We start from the raw sequence: 15,460 nt of genomic DNA on the forward strand, positions 1-15,460 counted from the left end.
TCCTCAGCAGGGGTGGGTTGTTCTTCCTCTATCTCAGGCTGTTGTGGTTTTGCTGGAGGGGCAGCCTTTTTGTTGTAATCATCACCTACGCTCGTTGGAAACTTGATGAAATTGTTCTTGAGACTTTGACGATCAAATAGCTAGGTATACTTGTGTGTCAAAGTATTCAATTCTGCGTGGGTTGACACAAGAGCAACATGCGTTAGGTTGAGGAGATTTTGCCTGAGGAATTTCTCCTTCTTCAGCTTCGCAGCCTTTCCTTGTTTGGCTTGCGTCTCCTTCCAGTTGGCCTCGTTGATGAATGTGGCCACCATATGGCTGATGCCCGGGGGAAGCTTCAAGTCATCAATAGGTGTGTTGGGGTCATCATACCAAACATTGATGTAGTCCAACAGGAATTTTTGGTCCATGGCCAGAGGGATGGTGCTGCCTGAAGCTTGAGCGACACGCTCCTGCTTGTTCCTGATGATTGCTTGTAGTGTATGATCATCATATTCATCAGTGCCTTCTGATGCAGAAGGGACTTTTATGATTTTGCTTGGGCTGGGTCTGGTTTCTCTTCCAGCAGTCACCTTAGTCTTCATTGGTGTTGGTGAAGACATTGTCTCTGATCTCGTTGCAGAAGGAATAGCGGAGCTGGAGACAGTAGGCAGTTGCTTCACAATCTGCTTGTGTTCAGGCTTTGAGGCATGTTTGGTTGTTGAGGGTTTTGGTGCGGACGCTGGCGCAACCTTCATAAGCAATTTCTCCTGAGGCTTTGAAACCTTTGATTTCTATGGCGCGGGCTTCACTTGAGGAATTGCCGTGCTAGAAGTTTCAGCGGCTGAGGAGGTGGCTATGGCAACAGCAGCAGCAATTCTTCATTAAATTTCTTCACAACGGCTTCTGCTTGCTTTTGAAGTTTTGACAAGTGTTTTTTCTTTTCCTCAGGATAGTCATCAATCGTCTTGAGGCTTGAAGGATGGGCATCCTGATGATCCTCGAGAGGAGGCCTTCTGCCAAGTGGTTTAAGAGAGAATTTCTTCACGTACTTTTGAGTGACGAATCTGTAGTCCTTCCACTCCTTAGCCCACCAGCGTTCTATCTTTTGGAGCCTTATTTTACTCTTGGACATTGTTTCTTGCTCATCTGGTGTGCAGCATTCCAAGTATATATCCTCAGGGATATCAATGGCAGTGTTTTGTTCGAGCTTCTTGCCACCCTCTTGCTTCCTGTCATCTTCCATTTTCTTGAGCTGAGGCTTTTGCTGAGGAAACTGAACTCTTGAGGATTCCTATGACACTGGCATATTCTCTTCAAGAAACGCTGCAAATGAGTTAAGTTGATGAGAACCTAGAGATTCATCAGCTGATATTTTGTACCTGTGAACATAGTATAGTTGCGAGGATTTTGGAGAGGTCATATGCGTTCTCACATTTGAAGAAATTGAAAATTTCAAAGTTGAGGAATTTGACTAGTGGGTTGAGGAATTTGTCTAAGCATTGTGATCTTGGGTTACAGAGTTGTACAGATTCAAAAATTTGCACAATTGAGAAATCTCGTGAAGACTTTTAGTTGCTTAGTGAAATTCATCAACAGTTTGAGGAATAAGAAGTGTTTGAGGAATAGAGACTGATAGACACTGAGGAAAAACAGATTCCACGAATGTAAGGTAATAGTAGATTGAAAGGGACTGTAAAAATAGGATTTTATTTACCCTATATAGCCTGCACGAAGAATACAAGAAGAAGTAGCAGTAGATGCTCTTCGGTGCGACTCCACTGCGCTCTAACTTGGCAGCATAGGATGGCTACAGCGGCGTCGGACGAAGACGTTCTAGTTCCGGCGTGATTTCAGCGACGGAGAGGTCGAGGCAGTCAAGCTTTTCCTCGCTGGCGACGAAACTTCTAGCGGTGGTGATAGGTCTTTGCTGTAGCATAGAGGAGGTCGAGAGAGAACGAAGAGTTTTTTTTGGAGGGGGTAAGGACATATTTATAGCTGAGGTGACAACTGTCCGGCCGATTCTTTTGGACCGAACTACCCCTGCCCTTTCGTCTTCGCAGGACACATGTAGTGTGGAGCTTTGCCTGATTACCACCGTAGCCAGACGGTCGCCGCACATACCAGCCCAGGAAATCACTCGAGCATGCACGTTTACAAGAGGTATCATGAACATAGGCATTTCCATTGATGAATATAAGAGTTTTACATGATGAACTACAAGGGTGATGGCAGCGGAGAAAAGCTCTATCTAAGGCAGCACGGTCCTGGTGCGGCTCCAATCCATTGGGATCTGACTCGGTTACGCTCCTAGCCTGCAAACGCTCTATCTCCTTGGCGACGAACGACGAATCCTTATGTGAACCTGGCCACGTTAAAAGCTGCTGAGTACTGTTGAATGTACTCGCAAGCAAAGCCAAACTAACACATACACTGAGCAAAGCAATCTATGGCATTCAAGCATGCATTTGTTATTAGAGCTATATTAATCATCATGACATAGCATACCTATCTAGCAAGGTTAATTATCAAGGTATAACAGGGTTATCTAGCAAGACAACTTCTAAAGTAAATGCGATAAGGTAAAGCATATTAGAAAAATGATTTATACTCCGACTATTCTCATGATTGAGTCTGAATTTGATCCAATCCAACTCATGTGGTCATCGACCACTCATCTCATAGCCATCTCATCGCTAACATCTCATATACCGGATATCTTCCGATGTCTACACCAGACGAGTTCTTCCATCATTATCATCACTCTTACAGTTGATCACCTACTGAGGTCTGGTCGGGCTATCCAATACCGTCGACTCGGCTATTTGAATAGATTTGACAATCTGCATAGGTTGCACACTTTTCCCACACTATGAAGCACTGACCTCGTGATCCCATTCGGGTGGATCAGCATTGCTTCAATGAAATCTGCCTAACCCGTGACTCTTTCATCGTATCCCCAGCAATCACTCCCCCGGAGTCTTGCCCTCGGTGGCCCTGTGTCCTCATGACACCTACCACCGTCATGGCCAAACTAAACTGTCCCAACCGGGGACGGGCCTAAAACAACTGAACTAGGCTCACATGATTATCACCGCCCACCTGATTAGGGTAGCACGCGTGCATAATCCTCCCTCTTTGGAAGTACCGGTGAAAGGTCACGTGATCAGCCCTAGTCACGGCCGTCTCATAACGGCAAATGTGGTTGCACGGATAAGCCTGGACAGGTGACTCTAGATCAACCCATTAGGTTTGGTTTAAACAACACATGTATCAAGCATTGTTGTTGTCAAGAATGACTTAACATGATGATTATTATGCATGAAATAACAACGGTAGAAACACCACAACATATTTCTATATTATGAGACATTAATAAGACAGTATGTAAATGACAAGTTATTACTTTACAAGCTCTAACTCTAAAGTAGACCCTCGGAACCCTCGCATAAAACCGACAATTAAATTGGTAGCCACCAGAACGGTCTTTACCACACATATCTGGGACGTTACCGGAATAACTCAACCTTGGCTCAAGACGGGTGGAAAGTAGCACAGAGCATGAGGCGGTGTTGATAAGAATAATGTAGCAGTTCCCTAAGACGGCCGAAGAACAACTCAGAGCATGGGGTCACTGCCATGGAAAGAAATTCACCAGCTGCCCGCGACGGCCGAAAAGCAGCTCAGAACACGAGCTAGCTGTCGACGAGAGAATAATAAAGTCGGCATCCACCCCGGACGGCCAAAAGCAGCTCAGACTCGGGCGTGGTGCCGTCACTGAAGGAAATGCGAGCAACGGTTCGTCAGAGTCACGTACCACACGTTACTATACATACAATCATAAGCTTATTAATTAAACATGTAGGAACAACACAGAGGAAAGCTTCAGGGCATATGTCAGGTGGTCGGCTTGCCTCGGTTGCAGAATACACCCGAGAGAGTTGCGGAGAGTCCACAGAAAGGATCGCCGGCACGGTTCTCTCTCGAAGGGGGCTGATTGGAGCCAAGGGCAAAGTGGTCATTTTCACTGTGTTACCACCTTGTGAAAATGTTACCAACATGACGGGCTTGAAGAGACGAAGACGCAAGCGTTGGTTTCACCTCGATCGGAGTCCGGAGCGAAAAAATACGAACGAAAGAAGACCGGCGACCAATCTGTAATTGAAATAATTGCAATCAGGTCCCTAGGAGCACAGCCGCTTGCACTTTCTTTAGAAATACGCTTTCTGCTAACGGAAAGTGCCTTTTTAAAAATGCGCTTCCACTTATCCACGCTGGCGGTGACTCTCTCTCACCGACAGGTGGGGTCGGGGCCCACCTATCAGGTCCCTTCTCTCTCCTCTCTCTCCTACTGACACACGGGTCCCACGCTATCCACTCATCTCTCTCTCCCTTACATGCGGGACCCAACCCAGCTTCTCTCTCTCCCTCCCTGGCTTCTTCTTCTACCTCCCGACAGGGAGCAGGGAGATCGGGCGCCGGAGGGTCTTGCCGTCTCGTCGCCCGAGAGGGCCAGCCGACGGGCGGAACGGCTCAGCCGCGTTGGGCCGGACCTGCTGGTGGCCTTGTGCTCGCTTGAGGCGGCTTGAAGTACCGTTGCCATGGAGCGGGTCAGGCGGCCGGAGAGGGCAAGAGGGACCGCGCCGACGGGGCTCCTCCGACCATGAGGAGGGTGGCAGCAGATCCTCAAGATCCCAAGGAACGCCACTTGCGCAAGGGAAGGAATGGGAAAGGGCGAGGGCGCAGGATTGGACTGAGGGGAAATAGCGGCGACCGTAGGCCGTTGGAGAGGGCAGGAGCTACGGGGCTTGGAGGAGAAGGCTGGGGATGCAGGTGGCCCGCAGAGGGTTCTAGGGAGTGCCTTATATAGCCGAGGAAGAGGGCTCTAGAAGGCAAGGGAAGGTGGCCGAAGCTCCGGGAAGATCGGCGATGCTCCGATGTCGGCAGAGGCATCCATGGCGAGGAACAGGGGGGGGGGAAAGGACCGCACAAACACGGGATGGTTACTAGACATGGATGGAACGCAAGAGGAGGAGGAAACGGACGTGTCCGAGGGCCCAAATTCACAAAGCTTGCATTTGGCGCGCTCTGCCGGTAATCACCACGTGCACAACCAGATTTGACATCTCCTGCATGTCCAATCATGTCCAACAGCACCCTCACTGCTCCTGGAGATAAGATGGGGAGTTGGAATGAGCTGGAAGGCTCGGGGGAAGATGAAACTTGCCAAAACAGATTCTGATATGAAGGTGTTTTGGTGGTTTCTGGGGAAATGAGTGGATAATTAGAGTTGCATCTTTGTCACAATGAAATAGGATAGGAAGAACTAGAAGCTTGCAAAATTTCAAGTCTTGTGGACCCTGTTGGCATACACTTCCTTCACAAACCACAAACTGGTCCAGAAACTAGAATTTGAAGCTAGGCTCAAATGGTTACATGGATTTCGCTCAAATTTGGGGAGAAGGGTTTATTTGAATATATGGACATGCTGGAAAAAATTCAGCTTATTTGGGAATGCCTACATGGTAGTTCCTTCACAAAGCTTCCAAATAGGTAGAAACTTAGGAGAATTTCTTGGACAACAATTAAGAAAGGGATGTACGTGGTTTTTGGTATTCACTAGTGATTTAACAATATAAACCACCATGAAAAGTTTCAGCTCAAGGAGATCAAGGTATAGAGCACTTCCAATTGTAAATTTCCCAACTGGACAGAATTTGCAATTCGATGTTGTGCTCAAAATTTGAACTATGATGCTTGGGATCTTGATGGAATTGGGGAAGATATGGATAGGAGAAGCTCCACAAATTATTTTGGATTTTTCATGGCAGCCAAAATCGTAGTTCCTTTAGAAAGTGCCCAATATGCAATATTGGCATTAACGAGGAAAAGGCAATTTTCCTTTATTCTATGATGGCCAATATTTTATGGGAGCTCAATACAATCACAAAGAATACCTCCACAAGTTGGCATAAGCTTTGGAGATGGATAGCTATTTTTCTGGATTTAATTCCTTCAACTAACAGAAAAAGGAATTAATTATAAATCAAAAATATTGCAAATGACTTAGCAATATTTTTGGCATATCCAGGGTTAAAAGATAGGGGATGATCATTGGTAAAAGGTTTGGGAGTCAAAAGGTCAAAGGAAATTGGGGTTCCTTTGAAACAGGAGAGATCAGGGTTTCCCTTCCGGCAATTCGGAAGGTAGGGTTTTGACGGCAAAACCCCGAGAAGATATCTTGGGTGGAAAGGCTAGACTGGGAGAATTTTTGGGAAGGCAAGGCTAGATGACCATCTTCACATTCCCAGGGTGAAAGAAATCCGATAACACCGAGAAAAAAAAGACGAGGGTTAAATCCGGCAAATGAAAAAAATCAGGGAGCGCAAACCGGGGTGTTACATGTAGCAACCGTTTAATGCGGTGGAGATTGTGCTTATCTGATCGTGGGAAGTGGGGTTCAGTTACTGTGTATCAATATAAAAAATCATTTTTGAGGATTTGAGTATTATGTTCAAAATCATCAGCTGACAAGGACGCAGTGAGGATTTTGAACAAAGTTTTAAGTAGAGGGCATATGAAGAATTGAATAGACTGGGTGAGTATAGCATAGAGGGGAAGTAGGATCCGATCACATTCACATAGATGAAATATCGAGTTGAAGAAATAGCAATAAGTGAATGCTGTTGAGGACTTTCAAATCACAGTCTATATATATATATATATATATATATATATATATATATAGGAAAATGAAAAACATCAAGTGTTTTGACGATTTTGACGAACTTGAGAATTTTGTGACACATCATCATTTTGATTAATTTCAACTTTGAAGAAAAACAAGTTTGAAGAAAAACAACTTTGAAGAAAATCAACTTTGAGGAAAAACAACTTTGAAGAACTTCAACTTGAGGAATTTCAAAGTTGGGTGGTGGCGTGACCCACCGTATAAGAATGATGACTTCAGGCGCCGCGTACAATTGTCGTAGGGCCCTGGGAATCAATTTCTTCATTAATTTCCTCACACTAAGAGTGATGTTCTTCATTGGTTGAACAAAATCAATTCTTCGTGTGTTGCACATCTAAGTCATCAATTTTGCGTAAGTGTTAGGTTGTGTGCATGTTTTTACAAAACATTTGAAGATTCTAAGATATTTAGCTCACACCGCAACTTGCAAAACCTTTTCTCATCCAAGGGCTTAGTGAAGATATCTGCTAGTTGATCGTCAGTCTTCACATGGTCGATGAGGATATTTCCCTTGATGACATGGTCCCAAAGAAATTGATGACGAATCTGGATGTGCTTAGTCTTCGAGTGTTGTACTGGGTTGTATGGAAACTTGATTGCACTCTCATTGTCGAAGCAGAGAGGCACATTCTTCATGTTGATGCCGTAGTCCTTGAGGGTTTGCTTCATCCATAGCAATTGAGCACAGCATGAACCAGCAGCAATGTACTCAGCTTCGGCAGTGGAGAGAGAAATGCAGTTCTGCTTCTTTGAGGACCAGCACACTAAAGATCTTCTGAGGAAATAACATGTGCGAGGAGTTGACTTGCGATCCACACGGTCACCAGCATAGTCAGAATAAGAATATCCCACAAGATGAAGATTTGAGCCCTTGGGGTACCATAACCCTAGTGTTGGTGTGTGAGCTAAGTATCAAAGAATATGCTTCATAGCCTTATGGTCTGATTCCTTCGGTTTTGCTTGAAAACATGCACACATGCAAACACTAAGCATTATATCTGGCCTAGATGCACACAAATACAGTAAAGAGCCAATCATGGAGCGATATAAGTGATGATCAAATTCTTTACCATTTTCATCAGTGTAGAGGTGGTCGTTGGTAGACATGGGAGTCTTGGCACCTTTGCATTCATGCATGTCGAATTTCCTCAGAACATCCTTGAGGTATTTCTCCTGTGATATGAAGATACCATTGCGTTGTTGATGAATGTGAAGACCTAAGAAGAATTTCAGCTACCCACCATAGACATCTGATATTCTTCACTCATCATGTAAGCAAATTCATCACTTTAACGTTTGTCAGTACAACCAAATATGATGTCATCGACATATATCTGGCACACAAATAGTTCATTATCATAGGATTTAGTAAAAAGAGTTGGATCGAGTGAACCAGGTTTGAAGCCTTTCTTCATGAGGAATTCCTTCAATGTATCGTACCACGCCCAAGGGGCTTGCTTGAGACCATAGAGCGTCGTTTTGAGTCTGACGACTTTGTATGGATTCTTTGGATACTCAAAACCTGGGGGCTGAGCAATATATACTTCTTCCTCAAGCTTACCACTGAAGAATACACTTTTCACATCCATTTGATATAAGATAATGTGATGATGATTAGCATAAGCAATTAGTATTCAAATAGCTTCAAGTCTAGCAACAGGTGCAAAAGTTTCATCGAAATAAATTCCTTCAACCTGTGTGTAGCCTTGGGCTATAAGTCGTGCCTTATTCCTCACCACTTGACCATCCTCATCTTGCTTGTTTTGGAAAATCCACTTGGTGCCGATGATATTGTGCTTGCGAGGATATGGTCGTTTGACGAGCTCCCATACATTATTCAGCTTGAATTGAAGAAGTTCGTCTTGCATGGCTTGAATCCACTCCGGTTCCATGAAAGCCTCAGCAACTTTTGAAGGTTCTGTGATAGACACAAAGGAAGAATGCCCACAAAAGTTAACTAAGTGTGAAGCTTTTGAGCGAGTGAGAGGACCTAGCGCGTTGATGTCATCGAGGATTTTGTCAAGTTCTACTTCATTTGCAATCCTCGGATGAGCTGGTTGAGAATTTCGTCTGGGCTGAGGAATTGGTTCTGGAGCAATTTCCTTAGGAGCATCTTCTTGATTTTCATCAGTGCTGGGAATGATTTCTTCAGTAATTTCCTCAGTAGGAACAATGTCTTCAGTAGCTTTGAGCTTTATTGCTTCCTCAGGAGACAGCTTATCTGGACCAGGAGGCAATTGTTCTCTTTGCGAGCCATTAGTTTCATCGAACCGCACATCTACAGTTTAAACAACCTTGTTGTGATAGGTGTTGAGGCCTGTGTAGGTGTGCGAGTCCTTTCCGTAACCAAGCATAAAACCCTCATGTGCTTTACGTGCAAACTTTGAGCTATGGTGAGGATCTCTAATCTAGCATTTTGCAACGAAAACTTTGAAATAACTTACATTGGGTTTCTTGTCAATGAGGAGTTCATATGAGGTTTTCTTGAGGAATTTGTGAAGATATACCCTGTTGATAATATGGCAAGAAGTGTTGATTGCTTCAGGCTAGAAACGACGAGGAGTGTGGTATTCTTCAAGCATGGTTCATGCCATCTCAACCAGAGTCCTGTTTTTCCTTTCGACGATGCCATTCTGTTGAGGAGTATAAGGAGTAGACAATTCGTGAGTAATACCAAGTTCATCAAGATAATTATCGAGACTAGTGTTTTTGAATTCTGTTCCATTATCACTCCTGATGTGTTTGATCTTGACGCCGAAGTTCGTCGAGGCCCTTGAGGAAAATCGTTCGAAGACTTCCTGCACTTCTGTTTTATACAAAATGATATGCACCCAAGTGTATCTGGAATAATCATCAACTATGACAAAGCCATATAAAGATGCATCATTTGTTAGAGTGGCATAATGAGTAGGTCCAAATAGATCCATGTGAAGCAATTCAAATGGACGAGTAGTGGTCTTGATGGTCTTCGAGGGGTGCTTGGATCTGGTCATTTTCCCAGACTCACAAGCACCGCAGAGGTGGTCCTTGAGGAATTTGACTGATTCGATGCCGATGACATGCTTCTTCTTCGCAATCGTGAGCAAATTCCTCATGCCTGCATGACCAAGTCTTCGATGCCATAGACACCCTTCTGAAGTTTTTGCTAGTAAGCAAGTGGCTGGTTGAGGACCTGTAGAAAACTCAACAATGTACAAATCCCCTCTTCTAACACCTTCGAAGACTTTGGATCTGTCAGATTCCATGATGACAACACATCTATATCTTCGAAAGATAACAACCATGTCAAGATTACAAAGCATTGAGACTGACATGAGTTTAAACCCAAGGGATTCAACAAGCATCACTTTGTCCATGTGCGTGTCCTTGGAAATAGCCACTTTGCCAAGTCCCAATACCTTGCTTTTACCTTTGTCAGCATAAGTGATTTTCTTCAGGAGTGATGGAGTTAGTGGCATATTCATCAGCAAGCTTTTGTCACCAGTCATGTGATGTGTGCAGCCACTATCACAATCTGGCCGGACAGACTTTTCTGGGTCATGCCCGGCCTCGGAATATCGACACGTCGCAGCCCCACCTAAGACACAATAGAGAGGCCAGTCCGCCGGTCTAACTCCTAAGCACAAAGGGTTCGCGGGCCCAGTTCCCCTTCTCGCTCCTGCACGTGGCATGGGCGGCCAACGTCAGTCCTAGCATCCCTTAATCACAAGCGTGATGCATCTCGGGACCACTCGGGCGTGCGCCGCTACATTGCTGACATCTGAAAAGCTTCGGCTGATACTGCGATGCCGAGTACCCATAATTCTTCCCGCGTAGCCGGTTAGTGCGAAAAGGTCTCCGACCAACCCAGATCAAATACCCGAATCCATTATAATTTTAATTAGGCCACCATCACAATCTCGCGGGAATCCACCCGACTAACATCTAATCACCAATGGTCCGAGTAACATGGTCGAGTAACTGTGTGGTTATAACATCGGGGGGAATCCGAGGTATCACCCTCGTTGGATTCCAAACGATGTATCCGTCAAGGTGGGCTTAGAGGAATCACCCTCGGGGGTCCCACACATGAGGGGTTGCACGACAGAGGCATCATCGGGAATGGTGAAAGAGGAATCACCCTCGATAACCACGACCGACTAGCTATACTACAGAGATATCATCACGGGTACGTAGCAAAGCGTCACCCTCGGTACTCGATAGTATCTTTGTAGCATCGTACAACTAAGGGGGTGTATGTGTTGTGTCGGGTCTGGCTCGTCGATCAGGGATCGAGATTTGAAAACAAGCGGGGCAACTGGACTACGGGGTCAGAGGGGATGACTGCTCCACCTATACTAAGCAGATTAAAGTACAGTGCTGAAAGTAGCAGTTCATCAAAATTAGGCTATGCATCAGATATAGGAGCTAACTACAACAGTAGCAAAATACTAATGCAAGAAGTAGGAAGAAAGAAATAGGCGATATAGGAATGATCAAGGGGGGATTTTGCTTGACTTGCTGCTCTGCGGCAAAGGACTGATCGGCAGGGTCGTAGATGTACCCGGCAGCAGCGTCAGTCTCGGGGTCTACCGGTGAGAAGAGGGGGAACAAACAATAAATAATAGCAACGGTGTAACACAATGCATGACATGGCATGATGCAGGCTAGACATGAGCTAACGCAGCAACATCCGTCATAGACGGGTCGGAAGAATATCTGACGATATTTTCCGGGTCTCGGGTTGCTACCGGTCACACGGAAAATGATGGAAAAGTTCCATATTTGCTATGCTAGGGACGTGTGACACACGAATGGACCGTGTATCCGGATTTATCTCGTACTGCTGATCAACTATCATGTTGAAAGTATTTTGATCTGACTTACGGATTATTTTATATTAATTTTTAAAGTTTTATTAACTATTTAGGAATTAAAAACAGATTTAATAAATTGATTCAAAGCAATTATGACATCAGCACGATGTCACACTAACATCAATAGTTGACTGGTCAACTGACCAGTCGGGCCGCATGTCATAGGCACATTTATTATTAACGTTAGCTAAAGGTTAACCCGATAAATTAAAGGGAAAGGGACCCACTTGTCATACACTGATTAGGATATTTTATTTACCTATATTAACCAGTTTACGTAGTTTATTGATTTACTCTTAATCCGATTACTAACAATTAATTATCTAATTAATTAATTCACTAGTTAATTAATTAATTAACTTAATGATTTACCGATTAATTATTATTATTATTATTTTGCTTTCATTTTCCTTACTGAACTTTAAACGTTTTAAGAGCGGTGGCCCCGCATGTCATTGAGACAGCGATCCACAAAAATTTACACGCACACACACAGTGGCCCCTGACGAGAGAAAGAGTAACATCATCCCCGCACCAAGCAACAGATTTCTTCCACGCTTGGACTCTCTCACGAACCCAACACAGGTGCTCCATCAAAGCTTCCAGATCGATGAGGAATGTATCTTTAGGCCATAGCTCTTTGTCGATTCCTCCAACAGCAGCTCGGAGTCGAGTGAAGTACCCTTGAACTTTCACGAGGCGGCAGTTGAGGCGATACATGTCTACGGCCAAGTCATCAGGAATAGGAAACTTGATGGGGTCCAAGTATGGCTCTACCTAGAAAGTCTCTTTCTCGAAGTCAGGACATAATTCTGTGGAACAAGAAAAATGAAGCATCAGCTGCATATCATTCGACGAAAAGTGTAATGACTCACTCGGCAATGAGGGACGCAAGCATCTTCGCCAGGAAATCTTTTACAAAAGTTTCTATGGCATTGCCCCTCTTTGCCATAGAGTTAAGCTTCTTTGCCCACTCATCTCTTTCTTTCTTCATTTTTTCATTTTCTGACATCGACTTATCGAAGTACGCAAGCTTCAGTTCATCAGCTTTGGACTTCTCCTTCTGCTTGGCAAGGACTAGATCCTTGTCTTCCAGCACCTTTTTTATTGCAGCACACTTCAGCTTCAGTTGGTTCTTCTAAGATTCCATCTGGGTATACTGCGACCCAATCTCGCAAGCCTTCTAAAAAACATCCGAGTGGAAAAATAAGTTTCATTCGACACAATTATTTTTGAACTTCCGAGTGGATAAATACAAGTCATTTGACACAATTATTTTTCTACTTCTCAGGGGAGAAATACAAGTCATTTGACGCAATTATTTTTCTACTTCTAAGTGGAGAAATACAAGTCATTCGACACAATTATTTTTCTACTTCCGAGCGGAAAAATAAAAGTCATTCGACAGTTGGATTAGAGGCCCGCCGCACCCACCCAAGTTCTTAAGACTACTGCCCTTCGTAAACGATCGACACTAGTCTCCAGGACTACACTCAGTGGGTGCACTTAGCGTACCCCCACTGGATACAAAATTACTCGGCCAAACCAGTTTGCCCGGGTCCTGCATTTACTCATTCTCAATTAGACCATTGCCGAGGCAAGCACTTGACAATGGTCTCGGGGACTACACCCAGTGGGTGCACTAAGAGTGCCCCCACTGGAATAAAGAAAAACTATACCTGGGCCGACCTGACCGAGTCAAAAATAGAGCATACATCTTAAGTGGGTTCACTAAGCGTGCCCCACTAGAGTAAGGACAACCTACTATATGGCAAACCTCAGTGGGTGTAAAGCAAGATTGACAAGATCGACAACACTCAATCAGATTGACAAACGAGATTCAATCAGAAAATAACTTAGAGTGGAACTTACTCGGATGTTCGCTTTGAGTGCCGAGCTGGCGTCATACGCCAATTTCCTGGCCTCGAACACCTCCTTTGTGTGTTGCATCATCATCTTGGCCTGGATCATCGCCTCTTTGGCAGCGCCAGTCTGCTCCTCTGAGACGCAATGCATAGAGAATGCAATTGATGAAGAAGTGGGAATCACGACAGGCGTAGCTTGGGTTACCATAGTTGATCTAGTCGGAGGGGCCGTCACCATAGCACCCGAACCAACTGGAGAAGCATTCGACACAAGCGTCACAGGATTCCCGAGTGCATATGTAACTGGCTCAGCAGGAGTTTGTTCCGTAGCTGTATGTTGAGGCTCTGGATCGTCATCCAAGAAAATGATACCCGAAGCTGAAATGGTGATTGTAAAATTAGTCCAGATCCAGTATATAAAACAGAGTGAAGCTAATGTTTATCATACCTGGTCGAGGTGCGGGCTGATCCACTACGTCGAGGTCCATATAGTCCTCTCCCGACTCGTTAGGAGTAGACACCGAAATAGCAGCACTGGCAAACAAATTGCACACGGTCACGAGAAGTTTGAAAAGACACAATGGCGAGATGAAAAAGACAAACACTCACACTGAGGCAACCGGCACGGCGATTCTCATTCGCGGCAAAGCCTTTGGAAGTTTTGACGCGTCAGGCTTCGTCTGTTTTGTAGCCTTTTCCGCAGAGTCGGGCGCGACGGCTCGGTCCCGCTTCACACTTCTACTACTGGAGGCGACTATTTTACTTGGTACAACTAATGGGACATGGCGTTGCTTGGTTCGTGGTTCTCGGCGTGTAGGAGATTATTATTCTTCCTCACTTTCTTCTGAAGCGTCTTCGCTCTCTTCGCTGTCATCTACATACTCACTATCGGAAGTGCCACCTTCACTCTCTCCTCTAAGGTCGAACTGCTCCCCGTTGGGCACAGGAGAGTGTATGTTGGTCCATTCCCACAGAGCACAAAGATAACAGAGTCAACTGGATGAATATGAAGTCACTCGACGAAGGCATAAGTACAATCAGAAAAGATGTAACTTACCAACTTCCGCGGCTTATTCTCAGGAGAATATGGCGCGACTCATCTAGATCCCACGAGGTTATCACAAGGACCAGTGATGCTTCTGATCCACTAGCTTATCGTCTCTTCATTGACTTCCTCTGGATGCGACCGAGTGGAATCTTCAGAACCAGTGTAATGCCACATGGAATGGTCCATTGCCTGAAGAGGTTGGATGCGCCGACTGAGAAACGTCTCCAGCAGGTCCAAACCAGTCAGCTCATTTCTCACCAAGTTAATCACTTCACCCGCCAACATGTCCACTTCTGCCTTTTCATCCACGAATATAGTAAATATCCTAGGAGCAGTCGGATGATCTAAGGTGAAGGGGGGAAGGCCAGTCGACATGTTCGGAGATGCAATATCATTGCAGTAGAACCATGACGACTGCTAGTTCCTGACTGATTCAGGGAGGGTCATCGGAAGATAATTACTCCTATTCCTCTTCTGAATTCCTATGCCACCACACAATTGGATAACATTGGTCCGGGTGTCCTCAGGATTCGCTTTTTTCACTTTTTGGGATCGGGCAGTAAATATTTTCTTGAACAAACCCCAATGACGAGGGCAGCCCAAAAAGCACTCACACAAGGTGATGAATGTAGAAAGATATGCAACAATGTTGGGACGAAGATGATGAAGTTGAATCCCGTAATAGAAGAGGAAACTGCAAAAGAAATGGTGTGCAGGAAGAGAAAAACCTCGCTCGACATGAGTGAGGAGGAGGACCCGTTCCCCCTCACGAGGTGGTGGTTCAAGCTCCTCCCCTCGCAGTCTCCATGATTTCTCCGCCACCATCTCGTGTTCAATGAGACCCAAGACATCCTCCTCCGTCATAGTGGACGAGAGAAAATCCCCTTGTATCCACCCTGGCGGCACTGCGGTCCGACCGACCTTTCTCCCCTTGTCGCCCTTCTTGGCGCGCTCCAGCTTG

The 15,460-nt window shown here is 45.1% G+C and overlaps 1 protein-coding gene across 2 annotated transcripts; it reads right to left on the bottom strand.

The window, feature by feature from the left end:
- Positions 1-2,145: 2,145 nt before the first annotated feature.
- LOC123446494 lies at positions 2,146-14,039 on the bottom strand. Of its 2 annotated transcripts, none has more exons than XM_045123072.1 (3): positions 13,900-14,039; positions 13,459-13,829; positions 2,146-2,344 (listed from the first exon to the last, which is right to left on the bottom strand). In XM_045123072.1, exons 1-3 carry the CDS (start codon positions 13,937-13,939, stop codon positions 2,306-2,308), a joined length of 450 nt encoding a protein of 149 aa, XP_044979007.1. In that variant the 5' UTR covers positions 13,940-14,039; the 3' UTR covers positions 2,146-2,305. The 2 variants fall into 2 exon arrangements, with proteins under 2 accessions (XP_044979007.1, XP_044979006.1); XM_045123071.1 differs by lacking the exon at positions 2,146-2,344 and adding an exon at positions 12,342-12,769 and having other exon boundaries at positions 13,900-14,015.
- Between the last annotated feature and the right edge of the window lie 1,421 nt (positions 14,040-15,460).

This window comes from Hordeum vulgare, chromosome 4H, assembly GCF_904849725.1.
Source record: "Hordeum vulgare subsp. vulgare chromosome 4H, MorexV3_pseudomolecules_assembly, whole genome shotgun sequence".
Classification (NCBI taxonomy): domain Eukaryota; kingdom Viridiplantae; phylum Streptophyta; class Magnoliopsida; order Poales; family Poaceae; genus Hordeum; species Hordeum vulgare.

Coding starts and splice junctions, on each gene's coding strand:
- LOC123446494 (XM_045123071.1), bottom strand. CDS start 13,939: ATGGACCTCGACGTAGTGGATCAGCCCGCACCTCGACCAG. Junction 13,830..13,899: donor TCAGCCCGCACCTCGACCAG/GTATGATAAACA, acceptor TCACCATTTCAG/CTTCGGGTATCATTTTCTTG. Junction 12,770..13,458: donor CACTCAAAGCGAACATCCGA/GTAAGTTCCACT, acceptor GATGTTTTTTAG/AAGGCTTGCGAGATTGGGTC.